Raw genomic sequence first — 24,934 nt, 5'->3', positions numbered from 1 at the left:
TAGTAACTCATCAGTGCAGCTAACGGTGGGGGATTTAGTGGAGCTGTAGTACAAGGCATCAGCAGGCTGCAGGCCACCCCCTTCTCTAAGCTGTGCATCTCAAGATCCAGCGACAGTCATCTCAGTTGAGGAGCAATGGGACGTGTCTGGCCAGAGGGAAGGAATGTCAGCCAGAAAAGCTGCTGTGAGAAGAGCCTACCCATACATTTATACAAATGGCAAACAGGATGAGAAAGCATGCTTTGAGGGCTAGTTTGGGGTGTGTCTCCTGCAGTCCATGACCACAGCTAGTTCAAACAAACTGACCATAAGATCACTTTCCCAGTGGGATCATGTTTCTTCTGGAAGGATGGCACTGTAAAATAACCAGAGCTTGGGAAAGCTACTTTTTGCACAACAAAGAAAATGCTGCATACAGTGTGACCAGGGCTGGAGTATTCTGGGAATTGTAGTCTAAAAACAATGGGTTTGCTAAACTCTTGAGGACGCCTTTTTGGCTTCAAAGAGATTGTGGCAGCTCCGCAGAGCCTGAAGTGTAAGGTCCCTACATAAGGCAAGCCAAACTTGCATTCAGAGTTGCTGTAGGGCACAGCAATTTATGGGGTGTGTGTTTCATCTCATTATAACAAATTCCAGTTAATCAAATATTAGAGACATGAAGTCTCATTATTGAAATGATACTGCTGATAACAAGTAGTAATTGCACGTTGTTTAGTTTTTTTAAAAGGGCCTTGAGGGCACAGAAGAGAATACACTGATAAACACAGCCAACGTTGCAATGAATGGTTTTACAATGAAGATCTTAATGAAATGCAGGGTACTCTTTTTCAGCAGAGGTTCTTCATTTCTCTCTTTTGAACCACTTTCAGTCAAGGTGGGGTTGGGGAGCCTTCAAGCCTCTCTGAGTTTTGTATATAAAAACTGCTAAGATCTTCAGCACCATTTGCTATCCTAGTGTTTGAAATTCCAAGGAAAGGGGGAAAAAAGAGGCAAAGGTTTGTGCTTCAGCAACATGTTCAGGAGATTCAGGAAGATGATTATACCTTTTCTTTGATGATATTCAAGAGCAGGTCTGTGTTTTTGTCCCATCTGGCCCAGAACACCCACCTCAGAGTGCCAGCTACCCCCGGAATTCTCTCTTAAAGGAGGAATTCCTGAGATCTCTTTTAAGTGCAGACATTAATGAGAAATTTGGTGAAACATAAACATAGCCCTGGTGGATCAGGCCAAAGAGAATTGGCAGGTCGTAGGACACCAACTGAACTTTCAGGAAACTGCTATGCTGCTTCAGTTTCCTCAGAAGAGAGACAGTTCTTAGGTGAGTAGTACTGGAGGAGAAAGTTTGATTTTTGTGTGAGAGTGCAGTTACACTTTTTTAAAAAAATCTGTATTTGAATCAGATTTAGCACATTTTAAATTGATTTTTAAAGTGACTACACAGTACACATGGAAGCACTGATTATTTTGACAGAGAATTGTGATATTTTGATTGGAGGCAAGATATTTTACTCTTCTGCCAGAGAGTCGTTTATTTTAACTCAGATGTCAAATCAATTTATTTGTAATCACATTGGCATACGTGAATGAGAGGCATTCATGGATGCCAAAGTGGTTAAAAATAAATTGACTGTAATTTACAGTAACTGTCACTGTAAATTGTATCTGTGGGGTTTGCCACTCACTGATGTGCCTCCTCTGCTCCCTCTCCTTCTCCAACCCTCTGTATGTCTGTGTGTGTATAAATGCACATGTCTCCCTCTTTTGCAAAACCTAATGTTTCAGGCTGATTATATCTCCGTCTCCTTCTTCACTCCTAGAGTGGTCATAACTGACCAGATAGGCGGGATATTAATTTTTAATTAATTAATTAATTCTGTCTCTATGTGAGTCTGTCTGTCTCCGCGTTCTTGTGTCAGGCTGCTAGGAAACCTCCATTTTTAATTTTTTGCCTGTTGTTCTCTTCTAGTGCTGTACCAAATTGCAAGAATACTTAGAAAAAATAAGTAAAAATAATACCAAAGCAGCAGTGGCTAGTGGCTATGTGAGGCAGCCAGTGCAAGGGTGTGTGTGTGCAAGACAAAGCCTCAGATACAACAAATACTAAAAGCCTATGTAGTCCCCTCAACCAATATACAATACAGCTTCAAAGCAGATTAGAAGTTTCCACAAGAGGATGCACAGACCAACACAAAAACCATGTGACTATCCTGTGACTTTAATCTGAATTCCAAAACCCCAATCCATCACTTGATTTATTTCATTAGTGTAAAAGCACCCTGAGATTGTTTTAAATCATGGGGACCTATCTCTGCCCATTCCCATCTGTGTGTAGTCCCTGTGCATTAAAAAGCTAGGTGTGTGTGTGTGTGCTCCTTAGCCATTGATATACAGAGATTTGAACGTTCTGATATGGTATATCTCCCTTGTGACTAGTATCCCTTGAGAGCTTTATTCCCTGTGAATTCACCCAATCCCATCTTAAATCTGTTCACACTGGCAGCATCACTATAACTTGTGGTGATGAACATTGACCTTTAAATATATACTGCATGAAGAATTACTGTACTTCCCTGTAAGCACTTCAATGTCCTAGGGCCATGATCCACTGCTTTTCCTATTCTGTTCCCTGATCCATTGCTGTCATGGTTGAGCGATGGCTCTTTTTCCAGGCTCATGAGTTCTGAAACAGGAATCACACCTTTTTCTTACACAGCCATACTCTCTCTCATGGTTCTGTCAAAAGGTGAAATTAAAAACCCTGTAGCCTCAGGATGCCCTCCCAGGATTGCAGTCTTAATGCACATGTGGAGTCACTGTCCATTGCACATTCTTTCACAGTCCTGTGCAAATGGACTTTGTATGTACAGTAGATGGGCCTTAAAGTACTGGGAATTCTTCAGCAAGAAAGCTCTGTGAGATCATGAAGAATCAGAAGCAAAACTTAGTAAGGAGGTGGTGGGTAGTTCATGTGAGACATGAGGCACAATGTCTTGCTGCTATAGCAAGTATGTGTGAGATATTGATGATCTATTTTTAGATGATTTTTGTAACGAAGGAAGAAGGTACCTAAGCAAATTGGTTTGTAACCCCTGCCGCTTGGACAGCAGCAGAGTCTTTAAATATAATGTTTGCATGCCAAGACCAATAAAACAGTATCACTAGGAAGAATTACTGTATTTTCTAACCATGACCGCTTGTGAAAAGCTGTCTGTAACCAAGGCAATGAATGAGCTGAAGCATTAACTAATCTAAAAGGGAAAAAGAATGGCATGTACTTTGCTGACCAAAATCCCAGAACTGTGTTTATTCTCAGCATTCCTAACGTTACTTGCTGACTGTCAAGGTACAAAGTGTGGCAAATGAGATCAGGAGAACCTTAATAATCAACAACAGCATAATAATACTCTATACAGTATACATTTAAGGTAATTAAAGCCAAATGTCACAAAATAGTGTGCAAGACTTCACGTTCCCCAGAGTTCTTGAGCAGGCAGATGGAAAGCAAACTAAGAGGATTAGGGAGGGAGATGGTGGTTGTATTGAAGCCACAGATTGGAGGAAGAAACCTTTCAAGTGTTCTGGATTTATGTCTTCCATTATCTCTTACTAAGAATGTAATGAATATTGATAAATATTGTTATGCTTGCTGAAAAAGAGAGGCAAAAATGACTGAAAAACTGCAGATTTTTTTCACTCCTGCATGATAGGAAAAATACCCATGATCATCATCAGCAGCATTAGCAAAACAAAAACAGTAGGAGGATTGCACTAAAAACTTCGTATTTTGCAGATTTCCTGGTATGATGTATTGGTTGAACTGGGACTTGGGAGATCCACCTTCATGTCTCTGCTGAGCTACGAGGGGGTGCTGATAAATATTGAGCCTTTCCCAGAAAAAATTGAGCTGGGAAGCTGTAACTGCCACAATATTCTACATATTCCCTGAGGAAGTCAATGCACTTGTGACATCTGTCCTGCAGCTTCTTAACTCCCTGCAAATAAAATTCTTTCCACTGCTAGTGTAACCACTCATTTGCAGCATTAGTTGCCTCCAGAACACTCCCAGATTGTTGTCCCTTTAGGTGTTTTTTTGAGTTTGGGGAACAGATAATACTCAGAAGGAGCCAGGTCGGGAGAATAGAGTGGATGGGGTATCACTTGAAAGCCTAAGGAGGTCAGTTTTGCCATTGTTTCATCTGCCATGTGTGACAAGGTGTTATGCAACAGGATGACACCTTTGGAGAGCTTTCCTTGACATTTTTCCTTGATGTTTTGCCTCAACGTCATCAATAAAGCACAGTAATATTTTGCATTGATGGTTAAACCTTGTTGGAGGCAATCCACCAGCAGAACACCCTTCTTATCCCAAAAAACTGTTGCCGTTTGCTTCTGCAGCGACCTTTGCACTCGGAACTTCTTTGGCCTGGGGGAACCACTGTGCCTCCATTCCTTAGACTGTTCCTTTGTCTCAGGATCATAACAGTATATCCATGTCTCATCACCAGTTACCAATTTCCCCAGGAAATCTGACTCATTTCTTGCAAAATGTTGCAAAACAGCCACACGTTTCCTCTTTTTTAGGTTGTCAAAAGTTTGGGGATCCAGTTTGCTGCCAACTTTCTCATTTCCAAGTCGTTGTGGATAATGGCACCAACTCCCTCACGTGATATTCTCAGATATATAGCAATACTTTTGGCTGATATTCGGCGGTCCTCCATGATCATGTCATGGATATTTTTCACATTTGCAGGCACAGAGACAGAAACAGACCTTCCACTGGGTTTCTCACTTTCAGCACCGAAATGGCCAGTTTTAAAATTGACAACTCATTGTTTATGAAGGGCTACTGTCACCCATAGTTTGTGTCATTTCATCATGGATCTGCTTTGCACCTTTCCCTTGGAGAAACAGGAACTTGATTATAGTCCTGTGCTCTTCCACATTGGAGGTGCTGCCATGTTCACTTTGGACCTGAACATGAAAGATAAGTTAAAATCATAGGTAGTTGACTTTTGTACCATTGAATACAGACAAATTGGGCAATACACACTGCAATTTATAGCTTCTTAGCTAAATTTTTTTCTGGGAAAGGCTCAATACGTATCACCACCCCCTCGTACAAAGCTGACTAGGTAAACTTGGGCCAGCCAGTCCTTCCAAGCTTAACTCAACTTACAGAGCTGTTGTGAAGCTAAGGTAGAATGGGTTGAAAGCCCTGGATGTTGTCTTGAGGTGACAAGGAAAAACAGGATGGAATCCAATCCATCTATCCATTAATTAAGAAAGAAAGAAAGAAAGCAGGGAGTAGAAGGAGAAAGAGTGAATTTTGTCTGACCTGCCCAAAAATTTAACAATGACGACACTGTATCTCCAACCAGGTGAGATACAAACAAACAATCATTCAATCTAAATATCTGCATTGTCCACACAACATACAGTATGCATGCACTATACAACAAAATAAATCCATTTTATCTTGATTTAGTCTATGTTGTATGGAGAGGCATTCTTTATCACACTGGATATGATTTACCAACAAGAGTGAATGAGAACAGGATGCTTCTCATAGAAAATCAGTGCTGCTGGTTATAAAAGCCAAGTTTATATACACTAAGCCATTAACTTGTGGCTGTTTGTACCTGAAGAGGATGCTTTGTACTTTAGGCTGTACATTAAAACCCCAAAACAAAACAACCTTTTTGTTCTTCACTTCTGAACAGCAGTGGTAATTCTCCTCTTTTGCAAAGGTTGAATCTTTCCCAGTTTTAAATCTGACTATATAACTTACAAATGAGATGAACAGGGTTGCTGCAAATTTGAATAGGGCATGCAGTTTGTGTAGGATGATGGAAATGGCTTAACTTCTTAGTTCCTTGGGCAAGAGAGGCCAATTCCTGTTGTTTGAAGTTTGTGTTTTACACCCATTCATTCTTTCCTTCATTCATTGAATCAACCAGGCTGGATTAGTATGCTCCAAAAGAAGAGGGGGGCTAAGAATGGACTTAGTGTACATGAATGTAGTCAGGGTATTAAAAGACCTATTCTTAAAATGTGTCCCATTGACTAGGAAGTTGAAATTTCAGCAGTGGGTGGGTCATGGGGGGGGAAGCTTATGACTCATGCAGAGACAATAGCTTTTGAAAAATGCTTAAAAATCGTGGGAATAAAACATTGCTTCCGCAGGAGGGGAACTGAGCTCACTGAAAAATGAATAAATTATAAAGCTGTGAAGAAGTGATGGGAGCAGCGCTTAATCCTTAGGTTCAAGTGGACTGCTTATTCTGACTTTGCTGTTTGTAATAGCAAAGAGTGAGTTTTGTGCCTTGGTTGTTTCTCCATTAATTTTCTTGAAGAATGTTTAAAAAAAAAAAAAAAGAATGTGGAAATCATTTGATGGTCTGGCAGCTTTCATATAGCTCTGTTTTTCAAAATAGCAATGACCTGATGGCAAAGAGATTTTGTGCCCACTATAGATTTAGTGGTTCGAGTGTTCGGCTGGGATTTAAGATACAGTGGGGTCTTGACTTAAGAACGGCTCGAGTTAAGAACATTAGGAAAATATTGACTTGACTTACATACTTAGATTTGAGTTAAGAACTGAAAAAAACCCACGTGGGAGGCAGGGAAAGTGCAAAATGTGAACTTTCAGTTAACTGTTGGCCAGTGAAAAGGGTGCCTGTCTGCTTCCTCACTCCTCCCAGCGTTTAGAGAGTGGATTGGGAGACAGTCTTCAGACTGCCTGGTACTGCCTGGACTGTATTTTCCCTGCCTTCCCTGAACCTTTCTTGACCTAAGAAAAAAAGAAACAAAATATCCCCCTCTAGTGGTCGAAGGCAGAATAGCAGCTTCCCATTAGTTTCTATGGACAGAAAAGAGCAGATACGGATCAAATGGTTTTCAATGCATTTCTATGGGAAATGCAGATTTGACCTGAGAACTTTTTGACTTGAGAACCGCCTTCCAATACGGATTAAGTTCTCAAGTCAAGACCCCACTGTATCTGAGTTCCAAGTCCCTGCTGAGCCATATTCTTCAGGGCCAGTCTGTCTCCTTCTCAACAGACCTTGCTTACATGATTTTTGTTGGAAAAACGGTGGAGGGAGAGAGGACTCCTGTGTGCCATATTGATGTCATTAAGAAACAGTGGATGGAGATGTGACCAATAAATACATGAGTTGCACATTGAAATTACATAATTACTTACTGGCTTCTTCCACGTAGACTGGCCCTATTAAACGAGGTTAGTTTACAGAGGGATGAGAACACTCTCTTCCGTGTTTGCTATCAGCTACGTAAGCGCCTTATCCAGCATGGATGATCACAGTGCTGGAAAAATGTTTACATACTAAAGTTCAGGCCCATGTTATGTGCTACCCTCTGTCACACTGAGGTACATTTCAAACAATTGGGCTGTCTCCATTCTACCTCAGATAAACAATATCTCAGTTCTTGAAAACTAGGCTGACGTTTGCTCTAAAGGCTGATTACACTCCGTCTGTTCCTTTTGCAGGCCAGTGGTCCTGACCTTCAAAGGAACGTACTACGTATGGCAGCTTGTAGGTTGACCACAGTTCCTACACCCATAGCAAATACAAACATGCTTTAAAATGGTTACACTCTGTCTTTCTATGGCAAAATTGCTCACAATCCATCTTAAAATACAGTCAGATAAAATTCATGTACATTAAACAAACTAAAAGCACACATGAAACAGTTAACAGCCAGACAACAAATAGCCACCTCAGCATCATGCTGTCACTTGCCAAAGGCATAAAATTAATGTGGTCCCTATGAGGTATTTATTTATTTATTTATTTATTTGATTTTTACCCCGCCCCTCTAGACCATGTCTACTCGGGGCGGCTTACAAAATAAAACAAAACAGTATAAAAATATATAAAATCATAAAAATTACAACTACAGTTTCAATTTAAAACAATTAATTTAAAGAGAGGATTACCAAGATGGAATAGCAAAGAAAAAGAAAAAGAAGTATGTGTTAAAATAGCATCTCTGGAGAAAGTACAGAATTGGCAAAGTGTTACATTTTGGAAATACGTGCAGCTTCCAGTGTTTACTTTTCCAAGCTGTTGAGTTCTGGGATTTTCTGAGTTGTTGTAGCTCCGTGAGTTGAGGTCCAAAAAATAATGTTTCCAAGAGAGGTTATTCGTGAATTGAAATGCCACCACAAAGAAGGCTATGTTCCCAGTAGCTCCCAAAACTTCAGATCAAGGCCTCAGATGATGAACTCTGTGGATGGCATGGTTCTTCAGATACACCGATATTATCTGAAGATACTTCTTAAGCTTTTCTTCACCTATATTCTAGTGAGTTCTTCCGATACGTTATGGGTGCGGTGAGTTTAAAAGCAGTGTGTTTTATTGTTTATTTCACTCTCTTCTGTGCATTGTCGTGTTGGTTGGGTGTTGCCCTGTTAGCACCAACGCCCAGTCTTGCTTCAACAGGGATTGCCTAAGGGAATGAATTTAGGTTTTCCTCACCACATGCTTCTGCTTTTTGGTGTGGCAGCCTTTAAATCACAGTGAGATCATAGTCGGTTTGCCTGGTTCCCTGTCCTCTGCTCCCTTGCCTTTTGGTTTTGTTCTTAAATTTGGGAAAGGAATGCGGAGAGGAAATTTATATGTGGGCAAATGTCTATATATCTGTAGAGTTTCCAGAACCTTGATTATTGTGAGCTGGGAGGCAGAGGGTGAGGTTTACCTCTTTATGAGAATTTGTAAGGACACATCACTGCAGCATGGCTGTTTTTCCACTGGAAAACCCCATGGAATTCTGGAAAGGGGATCAGACAGCTTGGTTACTACCTCTCTCTGCCTGTTGTAACGCCTTCTTCCCAGCATTTTACTAATGTGCATATATACCCAGATCATGCAGGGCCTGGACTTTTTGAGGTCTTGTTCCTGCTGGATAACAAGTGCATGTAGAATCAGTTCTTGGAAGGTCTTCTCAGTTTCCCATGTCCATCGTGCAGGGATGGGTAGCAGATGACCTAGCAGATGTCACTGGAGTGCAAATCGGTATGCTTTTATAGAGGGCAGAAACAGAAACAAAAGATAATGCCTCTGCAGAAGTGCAGATTCTTTGCTGAAAGCATCTAAATGGTGGAGTTATTTCAGCCTTGCATGCTGTCTTCAATAGGTCCTTTCTGGGTGGGGGTGACTGTCAGTCAATCAGGCAGGAACCAAATGTTCCTCCCCTGACTCTGATTTTGAAGAGAGTCGCAAAAACTGTTTTCCCCCCTCTTTTTTTAGCTGCTGGCAGTTGTGCAGTTAGTTACGTTGTTATGGCAGTTAGAATGAGAATGTAGTTTGCAAGTGATTTTCTTGAGGTCTCTTCCTGTAAGCAGTCATTTTTGTACAGAATGCTGTCTTGATCTGTTCAGCTATGAGTAAATTAAACCTTTTTCATTTCTTTCTCTTACCAATGTTTTAGAGTGAATTATTGAGACTGTAAATGCCAGTTGATGAGATAAAAAGGGGTAACTACTCTGGGGAGACTCGAAGCTAATTCTGCTTTGTAAGTCCCTGCACTTTGGCTGCACGGCTAGGAGATTTTTAGCCAAAATTCAAATCTGCAACACTAAATGCATAACAGGAAATTCTGTCACTGTTCATAATTTGAAAATTTACCTTGCTTCATTCTGTGATTAGTCCTTAGAACCTAGGTGCAGGATCCCTTTGAAGTTTGATTCTGCAAACACAAAAGTTACCCTAAATTGTATCTCTACAACATTAATGTGCATTCAGCTGTAAGCCTTGGGCTGTCCATAATGTCTCTTAATGCCCTCCGTTGGAAGGTGCATGAGCAGCAGAGTGTCTTTACCTTGATAACTTCTTAGTTTCTTAGTTTCAGTTAGCCCTCTCGTCATTGATTATGTTGGCTAGGGCTGATGGGAACTGTATCTTCAAAAGCATCTGGAGGACCATGCATTGTCCAACCTCTGCCATAGAGGTATCCTATATACACCTTCCCATTGATACATTAGCCTGTCCAAGTCCAAGCAGAATATGAAAAAAAGTAAGGAGCTGAATATAATATCATAGTACTGATAATCTTATGGCAGTTTCACTCACACCATAATATATTTTTCACAGATGTCTGAGATCTCTTAATATGTGTACATTCAGGCATGGGTGTGGTTAGTGTAGCACATGTTGGTCAGGGTATAATGTTCTGTCTGGGTTTTAGGCAACAGTGTGAGAAAACAAAACAAAACAAAAGTAGTCTGCCTTGAAATCTGTTTTGAGTTTAAAATTCTTTCCCCCATAGGCATTTTAAATGAATAACAATCTTATACGAAAACAAGCAAGGCAAAATTCCAACCTCTACCCAGGCTAACACCACTTACAATGTGCTATTAATTAATGGGCATTCTTCAGAACCATGTTCCTTGGTGAATGGGTTGCTTGTAAATCCTGACTATTCATACACACTTAAAGGAGAAATTTGCCCATGCTCTTTGCAGAATAGTGGCTGCTGCAAGATGTGTCCGTGTGGACTTAGCTCTGTATGAGAAACTACATTCACACATAACACTGACTGAAGTGTTGTGTGCCTTAGGCTACTGTCCTTTTCCTTTCTCTTCTTTTGTGAGCAGGAGAAAGAAAAAACCAGCATTCAGCTTCACTCTTACACACAAACCAGGAATCATGGTTAAATGTAAGCTCTCATTAGTGAATAAAGAAGCTAACTACAAATTCTAGCTTGTTTAACAAATATCGGTTTATTTTCTGTGATGGATGTGTGGTTCACACAAATATGCCAGAAACTGGGCAACTAAACTAAGTGCTGGTGTTATCCTCTTCTACGTAGAGGTGGGAGCACTTGAGCCTGGTACTGCATTGGTATCTTACTCTTCTGGCACATAACATGAAGTTGTGCTTAATAGTGCATGTGAACACAGCCAGTGTGAACTGTCATAGCATAGCTCTTGCTTTTCAGGGAGTTGTGTTGACATGATCAGTATCATTGTTAGGCATGCACTAGGAGAATGGAGGATCACAGTGATGATTTGCCCAGGATTTGACCATGGCTGCTAGAATTCCCTAACCAGTATTGCCTAGATCTATGCTTATCTGGAAATTCGGGGAGAAGTATTAAGGGGGGAAAATGACCCTTCTTTGCCACATGTTGGCTCATGAGGTTGGATTTTTTAGTGACAATAACACTTCATGAACCAGCTTTGAGAAAGGCAAAGTGAGGCAATTCCCCATGAATCCCTTACTCACAGAGATATTTCAGGAGGTGCTCTTGGACCTGGTGTGTCTATGTGGATGTGAAACAAGAAAGGGAAGTAAGTGGGAAGACCAAGTAAAGTTAGAACCAGGCAGACACTACCTGTTTTCCACCATATCTTCTTCAGAGGCTAAGTTATGCTTTAATTCCCCTCTCTCACCTCTCGTGGCGCAGTGGTTAAAACGCTGTACTGCAGCTAAAACTGTGCTCACGACCTGGGGTTCAAATCCCAGGTAGCCGGCTCAAGGTTGACTCAGCCTTCTATCCTTCCGAGGTAGGTAAAATGAGTACCCAGCTCGCTGGGGGGGCAATGTGTAGCCTGCATAATTAAATTGTAAACCGCCCAGAGAGTGCTTGAAGCGCTATGGGGCAGTATATAAGCAGCACACTTTTTGCTTTTTGTGAAGTTGAACTGGCATTTCTTTCTCATGTGTTTCTGTTTGAGTGGTTCAAAATCCCCCTACATGTGGCCAGTGGTTTTTCTTTCACAGACAGAAGGGGTATTTCTAGCTTAAGAGCTTCAGCTAATTCCTTCTCTTCAAAAACTTTCAACCGGATTTGTGGTTTTTTTTTTAATGTCACGGTTACAAACACAATATGAAAGAAATATAGGCCAAATCAGGATTGTATAAGTTGCATAACAAACTTTATAAGGTGGTGTGTGAAGAATTGTTTCCAGTCTGTGCCCCTCTTCAAATGTCTATGACCCCCCGGGGCCCATACGGCCTCCTGATTGAGAATGGCTGCTCTAGGACATGCAGGATTGGTCCATGGGAGTAAACAAAGAAGGAAATGTAGTAATATTGGTATGTACTTTCATATGTGGTGGACATGCCCTCCAGCCCAGCTGTTCTAATCCATTTTCTTAACGGAAACAGAATTAATCATGGATCAAAAAGAATCAGTTTGTCTGTCCCTATTTTCAGACAATGATGAATAGTTAATTCATAAACACTTGATTGTTTTTCCCCCTGTATGGCAGTGCATTTGTAAATTGCCACAAACTGGAGGAAACTTCTAATTTATTTTTACATGCATGGAGAAGCAAAATATGGCCTATTGCCCTAATGGAAAAAAATTAACTCATCAGATCAGATTACTTAAGCTACCACATTCCCAGGATGATTTTTTTCAATACTGATTTCCTTTTATTTATTATGTTAATGAGAATGATGAGACTTATTTTCCATGAGCTTCTCGTATCAATCTTTGGTGTGATATTCTAATCTGATACAGATTGCAGTGGTGTGAAGGTATTACAGTAGACCAGACTACATTCCTGGTGCTATTTTTGTTGTTGTTGTTTTCCATGTTCTTTTTTAAAAAAAAAATTAAGAATTTTTAAAAAGGAATATTTAAAATATTTTTTTTAAACAAAGAGAAGGTGGTTCTATTACTCTGAAGTTTGCCAGTTACAGTAATAGCCAGTTAGCTCACTTTGATTAAATTAGTCCTGAAGTCTGAATTACTTCCGGACTGCCTCAGAGTCTTGAACGGGAGAGTGGAACATATAAAATCTCATCATCTTCTTGGATGTGTTCCTGCCACACCTTTAAAATGAGACTGGCATTGTTTGAGTCATCCTGGAGATGAATTTGGGTCATTGTGCCGAAATAGAAAGTGCAAGTGATTGAACTCTCTCCTGAAAGCAAAAACCTTAATTATTTAAACACACATGCACATGATGCTTAATGCTTTCTAAGTTTTTGTTGACCATAACATATTAAGATCTTCATGCACTCGATAACATTCAGTGAAACAGAGGCAATCCAAAGCAAACTTTGAAATAGCTGCAGTAAAACTGTGAACTGAAAATACTTGCTTTTCTCTTGTGTGAGCCAAAATCTTTCCGCTCTGTGTTGCCTTCAGACAACTTGGCAGTGACTGGTACTGCCTGCCCGGGAAATGCATAAGAATGAAGTAGCAGAGTATTTGGGACCTGGCGCCGTTTCATGGTTCCTGCCAACATCTTGGAAGCCTTCATGTGTTTTATTATTTGAATGAAAAACACCTCTCATGTGTTCTGCAGAAAAACCAGAGCCTCTGATCTTCACAAAACGTTTGTGAGATCCACTTTGTAAGTACTTGACTTCCAGTTGAGCACCTGGTAACATCTTGAAGGCTGTGGCTTCCTGCATTGTATTACTAGCCTACAAATACAGATGGAGTCAGATATGAAGGCTTGATCCCACTGTAGGAATTGTTGTGCTTCTCATTATTATATTGCTTACTTGCTTAAAACAAGGGTAAACAGTTGTAACCTTCCAGATGTTTCTGCCTTAAACTCCCACAAGCCCTACCCCATCATACCCGGTGTTGAGGTAATGCTGGCAGTTGTGATCCCAAAACATCGGGAAGGCAGCATTGGGCTCCCCCAACTCACAGCATTGTAGCCCTACTCTTCTACTATATAAGAACAAGACCAGACAAGTAGGACCTTTTATGGAACATGGGGTTATTTCTCCGGGGCTTCGCATTCATGGATTCAAATTTAAAATTTGCCACAATGTTTGTAGACACTTTATCCTGGGAGTGAGGAATGTGGGAAGTGGAAGAAAAATGTTTGTACCCTAACCCTGCTGTATACCTTGATATTAGTAGTCCTTTTGGGGCACATCACATGTTCACCTCTTTGTCTCTGTGTAGGAAACAACATCCACACAAGTTACTAACCTCTAAAAATGTCCTTCCAGTGAACAATAGGTTCTTTTGTCTATTGAAGGCTTGGGAGATGGTGGGGGATGTTTAAAACCAATAAAAGATTTGTTTGCTCGCCAGTAAGCAACAGTGAGACTTGCCCATCAGTCCCTAAAATTCACAGGATGTTCACTATGCCAGTCCTTCCCTCTCAGCCTGTCCTGCTTCAGAGTATTATCCAAAGGAAAAGAGGAGGGGGGAGTTGTGTACACCCCTTTCAGGAAATTGGAAGAAAGCCAGGGTGGATGAAAATGAATAAAATATATCAGTTCTTGAACCGACTTGTGTCATACAATTCACAATGCCACCAGTCATTCACCATTCCTGCCTCTTCACTTATCTGGAGCAAAAGCAAAGTACACAGAAAGACATACATAAACAATATGAAAGACAGATTATCATTTCTGCTTGCTTTAAAAAAAAGGACTTGGCAAATTACAGTTACTTGTTTAAGACATTTACATCATTCTTTCTGTTTAAGTTTCCCCTCCTCTTTCCCTCTTACTGTCTAAATATTCGTGACAGAAAGGGTGACCTCTTTGATAGTTTGAAACAGCTCATAATGATTAGAAAGGAGCAGCTACTTGGCCTTCATTCAGAGAAGGTGATAGCTACCAAGGAAACTATAATAATAAACTCTCAATGTGTGTGGGTGGCAGTTAAGTGGGATGGGGGGGGGGTTGAGGTTAATCATTCTGGTATATGGCTCAATATGTTCAAGCCTACGTGCTTAGGATTTTATTTCCTGCCCTGGCTTGGCAAGAGATTCTAGAGGAGAAGGTCCTGTTGAGCTATTTTCTTATTAATTAGTGTAGTCTGGGGAGCGCTAATTTTGTGGCCGTTTTGTAGAAGACCATGCAGTTCATGTTTTTTTTTTAAAAAAACCATTGTGCTTAATCTCCTGGCACATTTGTTATCCTCCGCACTGTGTTTGTTTCAAGGCTGACAGCCGCTACCACTGTCTTGCGATCTACGTCATTCTCCCTGTTTACATTGTTAGGCAGGATGGATACTCCCAGTGTTCCCACCCGGTTCTTGCTAGCCTCTTTCCTTTTAATATTTTTAAATGTTCTGTTCATATCCCTCCCCACTTTCTTTCATCTCTTTGTCCTGATTTTGTTTTTTGTTTTTTTAAAGTCAAACCAAAATCATTCAGAAGATTATCCTTCTTGTACCACCTTTATGGCTGAGTGCCCACTTCATTTTATCTTTCTCCCGGATGACGATTTTCTTAATCGAAGTGAGATTAGCACAGAATTTGGCTTGGAGTTTATAGCAACCCCTGTTTCAAAAAATGGTGCAGAAAGATCGAAGAGTGGGCATTTGCTTTGCACAGAAAGAAAACAGGAGATGAGCAAGCAATAACTGAGAAAATGTATGAATGGGGACTATTCTGAAATGAATGTTTTTAGAAATAGTGGCATATTTCTGAGTATAATACTAAGCTGCATTAACATTCATAAGAAAAATATTTCTGAACCTGCTATCCCCCACCCTCACCCCAGTAAACTAGGCCACAAGGTTAGAGCCCATTTTAGATTTCCAGCCAAATTCTGGTGCTTTTTAGTCAGAGGAAGGATTCTTTTTTATTAGCTTTCATATTTTGAGTTCCTGGCATCCAGAGTTACTGCTGACATGTTGTCACACTAATTTTTAGCCTGCTGGATTGAATGCAGTTGTTCCAATTAAATGCTGGAAATCTGAATGGTTCTGCTTGACTACTCAAACTAAATGTCTTCCTTCTGCCCTATAAACAGGGACTGGGAACATTAGGTTGGGTGAAGTCAGAGGTAAGTAGATGTGGTACTTAATTGGCTGTTGCAACTTCTCCATAAAACTTAGGCTGCAGAATCATGTGTGCTTTACCCCCTTCTGGCCAAGGAGCAATAAAGAGAACTCTGAAATGCAGGAAGATATTCGTTTAGAAAATTACAGGACAAGTGAAAACGATGGCTAAGGATTTGTTTTGCAACTAAGACCAGATTTATACAGAGCTTGCAAAGTTATTTTCAAAAGTCTCAAAGGCCTCACTATCCCATGGCGCCCCCCCCCCGAAGAAGTGGATGATAATCAGTTTTTGAGTATTTTGTACCTAGGAAACCTGGGAAAGGGTCATCATCAGTTGGTATTGACTTGATGGAGGAATCTCCTGGCACAGTGGTTAAACTACAGTACTGCAGTCGAGACTCTGCTCATGACCTGAGTTCAGTCCCGATGGGCTCAGGTAGCTACCTCGAGGTTGACTCAGCCTTCCATCCTTCTGAGGTCAGTAAACTGAGTATCCAGCTTGCGGGAAGGAGCAATCCGTAATTAAATTGTAACTTTCCCCTTCTCCTATCCCAAAAGTAACTAAGATAGTTCCTTTATAGGTACAGTGGTACCTCTCTTGACGAGGACAATCTGTTCTAGCAAAATCGCTGTTAAGCAATATCCTTGTTAAGCGAAATAAAAAATCCCATTGAAATAGATTGAAAACCCGTTCAATGCGTTCCAGTGGGCTGAATAACTCACCGTCCAGTGAAGATCCTCCATAGGGCGGCCATTTTCTGCTCCCTGTCTTGCAAAAAAGCCTTCCTAAACACATCTGGGAGCCATTTTGTACACCCGGTGGCCATTTTGAAACCCTACGATCAGCTGTTTTTGATCGTCGTAATGGGAAAAATCGGTTCCCGAAGCAGGGAACTGATCATTGCAAAGCGAAAAAAACCCATTCAAACATTGTTTTGCGATCGCAAAAGTGATCGCAAAAACTTCATCATGAAGCGGATTCGTCGTCAAGTGGGGTAAGTGTTAAGCAGGGCACCACTGTACTTCTTTTTTAATGAAAAAAACCTGAACCATACAAACTGTTGCCTCGTGGTAAGAAATACGTGCTCCTTTTGTCCACGTGGTTGTTGCCTCAACATCCACAACAGAATATAGAGCACAGCACTAAGCAGTACATGAACAATGTGCTATTCCTCCTCCATCATTTAGTAAGGTTATATCTCTATAACTATAACAGTAACAAAGAAGTTGCAGTTATGCTGTAGAAGGGAAGTGATGCCCCTTATTAAAGTGACAATCTCAACCTTATGCCTATTGGGGAAAATGTTACTAATTATTTCCAAGCTCTGGGTTCATGTTTTGGTTGTGAATTTAAGTCTTGTACAGGAGCAAATAGATGCTACAGTATCAGAAAACTAATTGCCTTCATTGATGGGGGGGGGTGTTGTTGACCGGTGGGGGTTAATCTTTAAATTGTTCTGTTGTTTCTGGCATCAAATGTTCCAGCAACAGTGAAAGCAAAATCTTCAGAAGATTTATCAAAAAAGACACCTGTGTTCATATTTTAACAATATGCAAATTTATTTCACTGTAGCCACTTACACATGATTGATCAGCTAAAGTTCCTTTAATTAGCTCGAGGCTTGCCTAAAATACATTCAATCAGTTCTGTACCCTCTTTAACGCTGTCTCTCATTCCATCAAATTAGTGTAATTTTACCTTCAAATGACCTTTTTACACCACAGTCTTATTCTTAATTAAAATAAATCACACAGTGTCAACAGAAGGAGAGGGCATGTGTATGTGTATACACCTATGAATACATAGCTGTATTTCTTCAGAGCTGAGGCCGATTTGCATAGTCCCTCATACCTGAATTTGTTATCTCCTTTATGATATGCTTTGGGACCTTCCCGTGGGGAATGGGGTGCTGCTATTCTGTCATCTCAGAATGAAAATAAACAGTGGGCAGGTTTCAGAGATTAGCTGACATCATTTCTAATAAGCCCTGTCTCAGGTTGCTAAGAAGCTGAGCTGTTTTGTATGTCCTGTTTAGTCTTTCCCTTTGAAAGGTTCACTGAAAATTACTTTAGAAATAACTTACTTTCGATGAGCGAGAATAAAATCATTTAGGAACTGAAGTAAACGAAATAGTTGTCAACCTGATTTGCATGGTGGGGAGGGGGGAGAAAAAGAGATGGAGTTTCATATCTGCTAAGAGAGTTTCACTCCATAGGGGCAATGCCATATGTTGCCTACTTAGCAATAAGGCACATTGAATTTAATGGGTTCCCCCCCCCCCGGCAAGAGGGTACAGGATGCTAGCTTAAAAAAAAAAGGTTATCAACGCAATACTCATTTGAAATAACATATGAGGCGTTGAAAAAATTCACTGAAGCCACTAAACCTCAACTTAATTAGCATGTAAGATTGTATATCTGCTGTATCTTTTGTGTGTGTGTCTTTAAATTTCCTCAGATACAGTACCTTTCCCTGTGAACTTGGACAGTTTGCAATTTGTCTGTAGCTGTCTCCCTTCTTCAGAAGTACAGGAGTAGACAGACGAATAGCTGCCAGTCTGCTTTGCTCTTACCGGCTGAGCCAAGAAATGAAGTGTTTGGGGCCTTATGAAAGGCTTCCAAGAATGACAGCCTATACAGCTTGTCTGCTTTCCTATGAATGCCTAGTTTGGCAGACAACCTTGGTACTGAATCTTCCAGACAGCCATGTATACAGAAGAGAGAGAGAGAGTTGGAGGTGTGTTTTGTCTGCAAACAGAGGTGGCATATTTTTAGAGAGGCATATAAGTTAGGTTTCTGTTGTATGACAAAGTGGAGAGCGAGGGATCTGGAACCATTGGCCTTCCCAATGTTTTGGCTTGTAGCTCCTCTTTCAGCTCTACCCAACATGGCCAAAGTTAAGGATCTGTGGAAGTTACAGTTGTGGGACAAACACCTGGAAATCCGAAGATTCTCCAGGCCCTGCTCTTAAGGATGCAAAAGTTAGGCCCTTGTGTTTTTGTGACTCTGATCATTTGGGTATACATAGTTGTGCTGCTCTTTGCCTTATAGGTTTGCCTCATTTGATCAAGCTAGTTTGTAATCAGACAACAAACTGTAGGTTCAGATTCTGGGTAGTTAACAAACCATGACTTATAGGCAGAGTGGGGTGAAGCATTGCAACAAGCCAGATTTCAAAAAATGACATCATAGCTTGTAACTTGTGAACCTGATTAATAATAAGGAAGCAATCTAAATGGTGCATTTGTTTTTGAATAAGAAATTTTGGAAGGCACTTTGAAAATTCTAGGGACGGCTTTGCTATTGGCTTCAAGCGTTCAGGGTTTTATCCCTCATTGCCTTCTCTCCAGTTTTACTTTCAGAATCACTATCATAATCTACCATATTTTTAGGGTTTTAAGTTGATACCAACATTCAAATTGTGTTTTTGCAGTTATTTGGATGGATATTTTTCAAAGTGGGAGCCCATATATGGACAGGGGCAAATTTATAGCAACAGGGGAAGAGAAAGAGCATGATCAAGAGCTATGAAAATCCCACTGGGCGTGACCTTTGGGAACCCACTCATAGCCTTAATGGATGGCACCTTGCATGTGTTGATCATGTTTTCTACACCCACAAGGGCTAGAAACTTGCTTTTACTCAATTCCACTGAAATACAAGTTTCTGAAGAAACTAAATTTTGTAGTCTCCATTTGTGCAGTCTTTAACCAGAATTCTAGACCTCTAAACTTTACAGATGTTTTGTTTGCTTGTTAAAATATTTTTAGGCCACCCTGTCTCAACAGATTTCTGGGTAGGATACAGTCATGTATGAGCATAATATCAGTATTAAAAACCCCAGGAAATAAATTAAAAGTTGAGATATAATTCTTTGGACCCAAAACTTTGGGTTAAGTGCTTCAGCTACTAGAAAATTGTCGTTAAAATGTCATGTTGCTACAGAAAAGAGGATAATTTTGTATATAATTAAAATCTTGAAAAATAAGAGCCATTACTGTCACACATTTGAAATAAAGTAGTGTTTGAAGGTTTTGCACTATTAGGTCTTCTTGGCAAACATAACCTTGCTTATGTTTGCAAAAACTCACTGGAGTAGGTGTTTTATAATTACTATTTTCAAGGAATTACACTAAGGTTAAAATAGAAGTGAATTGTCATTGTCAGTATGCCTCTCAATACTACTAGGCTGGAGAGCATAAGCAGGAAAATTCTTACGTCTTGCTTGTGAGCTTCCCAGAGGCAACTGTGTGGGCACTCTATAGGAAGAGAATGCTGGACTTTTAAATGGGCCTTATTTTGGATCCAACTTTTCTAACTCTTTAGTACAATTTAACACCGTTTGCCATGTGCAAATACTAGACCTTTTTTCAAAGTGAAAGACTAGATTTCTGTGCAAAATAAGGGTAGCAAACATAATTTTTATTATGTGAGAAAAAATTCTTATAATAAAATTATTACTTACATAATTATAATTTTCTTATGCAGGAAAATTTCACCAAAAGGTGTGCTTCCCAAGATTTTTTGGTCTATGTGTAAGAATGAAATTATAATTTAGCAATGATAATTTATCGTTTTCGATAAATATGATGAGATGAAAAACACAGGTTTTTTCTCCCCAACTTGGACAGATCTTTTTTAAAGATGTAGGCCAGTATATGTGATGGAGGACAATGGCAAGGAGACAGCAACATTTTTCTCAGTAGAAATGTGGGAGCTGGTGATATCTTTACAGACCGCTGAAGTAATCATGCAATTGCTAGCTTTTGTGGAGCACAATGTCCACTTCATCAGACTTGTACCGGTATCTTCATTAGTGCAAAGAACTTAGGGTCCCAGAAGTTCATGGGAGGTGCATTTTGCCAGGCATTTATCTTAGATGTAAATGAGGAAAGATTCAGGCTGTGTGGGAGTTGTAGCTTTAAAAGTATAGCTGAACAAGCTGTTGATTGGATATCTCAGGGATTTCTCAGTGTTTGACATGTATTTTATAACCAGAATCCTGAATTCTTGTTGTCTGGATTTCTCCCCTGTCTAAGAATACTGATACTTTCTTTTTCTATAGAAAGTGGCTGCTTTAGGAGCCCAGAGAGGGTTTGATTTCCCTGCATCCCTTCTCTATCTGCCCCTCAGTCTCAATCTCTCTGTCTGCCTCTCTCTGTGAAAGTCAGAAGCGATCCAAAGAGGTGTGCTCTGGGTTGGGGTGAGGTGCCATTTTGATTTTTTCTTTAAACATAGTGGTATCTGAGGTCTTCAGTTTGATGCCATGTGTGTGTACAAGTTGCTCTTCTTTAAAGAACTCGGTTGCACCCCAGACTTGATATTGTATGTAACTCCCCCCCACTCTCTGTTTTGTCTTACAGAATCTTATGGCACGAGCCCTCTATGACAATGTCCCTGAATGTGCAGAAGAGTTGGCCTTCCGCAAAGGTGACATTTTGACAGTGATTGAACAGAACACAGAAGGACTGGAAGGATGGTGGCTTTGCTCCTTGCATGGTCGGCAAGGCATTGTCCCTGGCAACCGGGTGAAGCTTCTGATCGGCCCCGTACAGGAGAGTCCCCCCAACCAAGATGCTCCAACCCCAGGATCTGTACCTCGACCCTTTAACCAGCACAAGGTCTCCCCAGGGCCAAATGTGCATGGTTCTCCTAGGGATCCGGTCTACCAGGTGCCACCTTCTTATGGCAATCAGGGAATCTATCAAGTACCCACTGGCCATGGTCTCCATCGGCATGATGTCTACCAGGTGCCTCCATCAGGACAGAGAAGCTTTAGTGGAATGGATGGATCTCCTGTGAGCAACAAGGTGAGCACAAATGATTTTGAAGCATCTGTTTCCGAGCCGATGGGGAAGGGAGCTAAAATCTGCAGACTTTTTAACTAACAAGGAATGAATGAGATCTTAGCTCTTATTCATGGAAGAACAGATGGAAGAACTAACTTTTCTTTCTTTCTTTTGAACAACACTACACAGATTACTATAGCCAGTAACGACCAGAAGCTCCTTTTCCTATTCCTGCTGGTAAAAATACAACAATAATAAATGAAATGGCTCTCGGTTTGCTATCCTTTCCCGGCCACTAGTATTTCCTGCTTCCTGCAGCTGCCTCACTGTGTCTAGTAGTAGTAATGGCCACAATTGCAATGAGTTGATTCAACATCTAGTTAGCAGTGGGACTACAAGCTTCAATAGGTCCTGGAAGGCTATGCAGGGACAGTAGCCAAAATCAGAGATGGGCAGGCTTCAGGCTGTGGGGATCTGATTTGTAGATGGAGCTTGCAGTATTTCTATCTTTCTATCTGGTTTTCCTAATTTGAGCAGTATAACCTAGAATGGGGCTCAGTGTGTTCCTGCTTTTATTAAAGACAAGGGACGCAGAAATCCTTGCTGATATGCTGCAAATGATTCAGAGATCTGTTACCCTCCGTCCACCTCTGGGTTAGAACTTTGAGCACAGAGGCCACAAAATGTGGCACTGAACGTGACTTCTGTAATAATTTTAGATCTTTACTGTCCCATCATTTGTTAGCCAATTTTCATGTAGTAATATTAAAATATATACATGGCAGCTTTATAGAAAGACACCTTCTGGGTCTGCTTTTAAAATGATGCAAAATAGGATAGTCATGCACTAGCAGGAAGAACAGGAAGACAAGATAATCCTGATTTAAATATAAAACCTAGAGCAAATAAAGTGACACTTGGCATTTCTCCCCAGTGTTACTTGTTCATCATGTTCATTGCATGAGTCAAAGCAATCAGCTCTTAAATGTTAGAGGAAGGGCACTTTTGTAAAAGTCCTTTGCATTTCATCTGATATGGAGCAGCTGGAAGGCAGGGCAATCAGTAAATCCCCTGGAATATTTAGAGCTTGTTACTTAGCCCTATAAATGTGTCCCAGTGACGTACAGCAGACAGGGATACTCAACCAGGAAGTGCATGTCTGGAAGGTGCCATGGTTTAATCTTTCACTGCAGTTGATGTTGGCAGGAATTCTGAATCTTTCCTTTCTGAACTAAGTCTGCAAATCCTTCCAACTTGTCCTTGATTCACAGCCGTTCTCAAACCAGCCATGAGCTTTGAGAACCCATATTTTCCATTTGGGCTCTTTAGGAACTCTTTTCCTGGCATTCTGACCACTAAGTTGGTTTGTTTCTTTTCCTGTAGCAATGAGCAGATTTTACAAGGACCGATAACAAGCAATAAATTCATTTCTTTATGTTATTACTCTAAGGAAGCTATCAAAAATTGCTGCTAGCCCACCTGTCTGTAGATACCTGTGTAGTCCAAAAATTTATAAAGCTTTACTACGGAGTCACCAGGAGGTGATTTTTAACATACCATAGTTGGCTGCTGGGTGTTTTTTTTACAAGCTTGCTTTAATGGGGAGGGGATCTAAATTTTTTTAATTCCCCTTCTTTGGAAGAAAAAGAGCATCACACTAGTGACCTTATGTGAGCTGATGAGATGATAACAGAAATGTTACTAAAATAACATTTGTTATAACAAATTACAAAAGTAATTGATAACACATTGGGCCACGTCCAGGGCACCAGCTCAGTAATTTGGTCTGTCACATCTTTTATAGTCTTCTGAAACAAGTGTTAGGTAAGGCACCAAAGCAATATGTTGTCACTACAGGGATGGCCCAACATATTTTGCTGTTTTGGGTCAAACAGAAAATGGTGCCCTTCACCCACTCAAATCAGGTTGCATGGACCCTAAGGCCTTCCAAGTTATTTTGACACACGAAATATTACACAAGGACCTCTTCCTCTCTGTGGCAGTTAAAATGCATCAATAATAAAATAAATGAATAACAATTTACCCCCTTTTAATGGCAAATCTATGCTTGAGGCTGTTGCCTCATTCTGCCTAATGGTGGAGCCAGCCCTGTTTGCTCATATGAGAGATATAATTTCACAGTCACTGCCAGATTGTGGGCTTTTCTAAAAGGAATTTAGGGCTGAGCAGTTGGATAAGTGGCTGGAGCTACCCGTACAATGAGGGAGGTTGTTTTGTTTTGGTGTTTTTTTAAGACTACTCAGGTCACTGAGAAAGAGGAGATAAACCAGAGTTTTCAAAAGTTACTTTTTTACCTACACCTCCCAGAATCCCCAAGCCAGCATGGCTATGCAAGCTGTAAACTAAACAAGTCCTGTCTCACATGCATCCTTTCAATGTGATAGTGTTGGAGTTTTATAACCTCGCATGCTGCCTCTAGTAGGTGCAGCTGGGAGGGACCTTTCTGGTCTGGTGTGACTATCAATAACCAGCAGCACTAACCAATAGTTCCTTCCATGCCTCTAATTCAGAGAGCGACCCACTTCTCCCCCTCTGTTGTCTTTTGGAAGTAGTCAGTTAAGTCTGTTGAGGCCTTTTGTTCAAAGCAGTCGTGTTTGTTAGTTTTCTTACAAATCTGTTTCACTATAAGTAAATGAAATCTTTTTTTTCTACCGCTAATGTCTCAGGGTGAGTTATTGTGACTGTACTGTAAGTGCCAGTTGATGAGAAATGGGATTGGACTAATCTCAGGAACTTGAAGCTATTATGCTCTGTGAATCCCTGCACTTCTGCTGCATAGCTAGAGGAATTTAAAACTCTGCAATAGATAAGACACCCTGCTGAGGATCTCAGATTCTGGATGAGTAAATATGAACTCTATTCATGTGTGCTTAAAGCATGCGGAGCCCACATGAAACTAGAGGAGTGTCCTGGCTGTGCTCCTTGTGTCCTATCTTTAATCAAAGAAGTACAATAGTCTGAAGAGGAGGAGCCTTCTCTAATTCAACTAGCCTCTATCTCTGTACAAGCCAAAACCTTCCCTCTTCATGGTGCTGCATTTCTCTGTTGAAAGCCATGATAGAGAGAGGCAGGCTGGCATGGTGGCTTTGGTGTGGGGGCTTTTACATGCTAACAGCATGACTGACTAGGGCTGCGGAGGACTGGGGTCTCGACCTAATGCAAAGAGAAGGGTGGAGTCACATACATATGCAAGGAAGGTGTTCTAGGTTGAAAGGATGACAAGGAGTTGCTTCTTGTTCTTTCTTCAGCCCACAAGCCTCTTTGAGGCAGAATCCATAGTGGACTCTGGATTCTGCCTCAAGGGCTGAATCTAACATCTATCAAGGGCTATATGAGTTCCTGTAAATGCCTGCTGTGTCTCTGGTGCAGTTAGGGACATTTCC

General features: G+C 40.7%; 1 protein-coding gene across 1 annotated transcript in view; it reads left to right on the top strand.

The window, feature by feature from the left end:
- Nucleotides 1-24,934, top strand: part of NEDD9 (neural precursor cell expressed, developmentally down-regulated 9) — a 66,002-nt gene that overhangs the window by 7,985 nt on the left and 33,083 nt on the right. The window contains exon 2 of the mRNA XM_020797125.3: nt 21,105-21,551. Within this exon, the coding sequence (XP_020652784.3) occupies nt 21,105-21,551 (447 nt within the window). The remainder of the gene's footprint in view (nt 1-21,104; nt 21,552-24,934) is intronic.

This window comes from Pogona vitticeps, chromosome 4, assembly GCF_051106095.1.
Source record: "Pogona vitticeps strain Pit_001003342236 chromosome 4, PviZW2.1, whole genome shotgun sequence".
Taxonomy (NCBI): domain Eukaryota; kingdom Metazoa; phylum Chordata; class Lepidosauria; order Squamata; family Agamidae; genus Pogona; species Pogona vitticeps.
The sequence above is the reverse complement of the archived record's forward strand: the minus strand, read 5'-3'. Positions and strand labels throughout refer to the sequence as shown.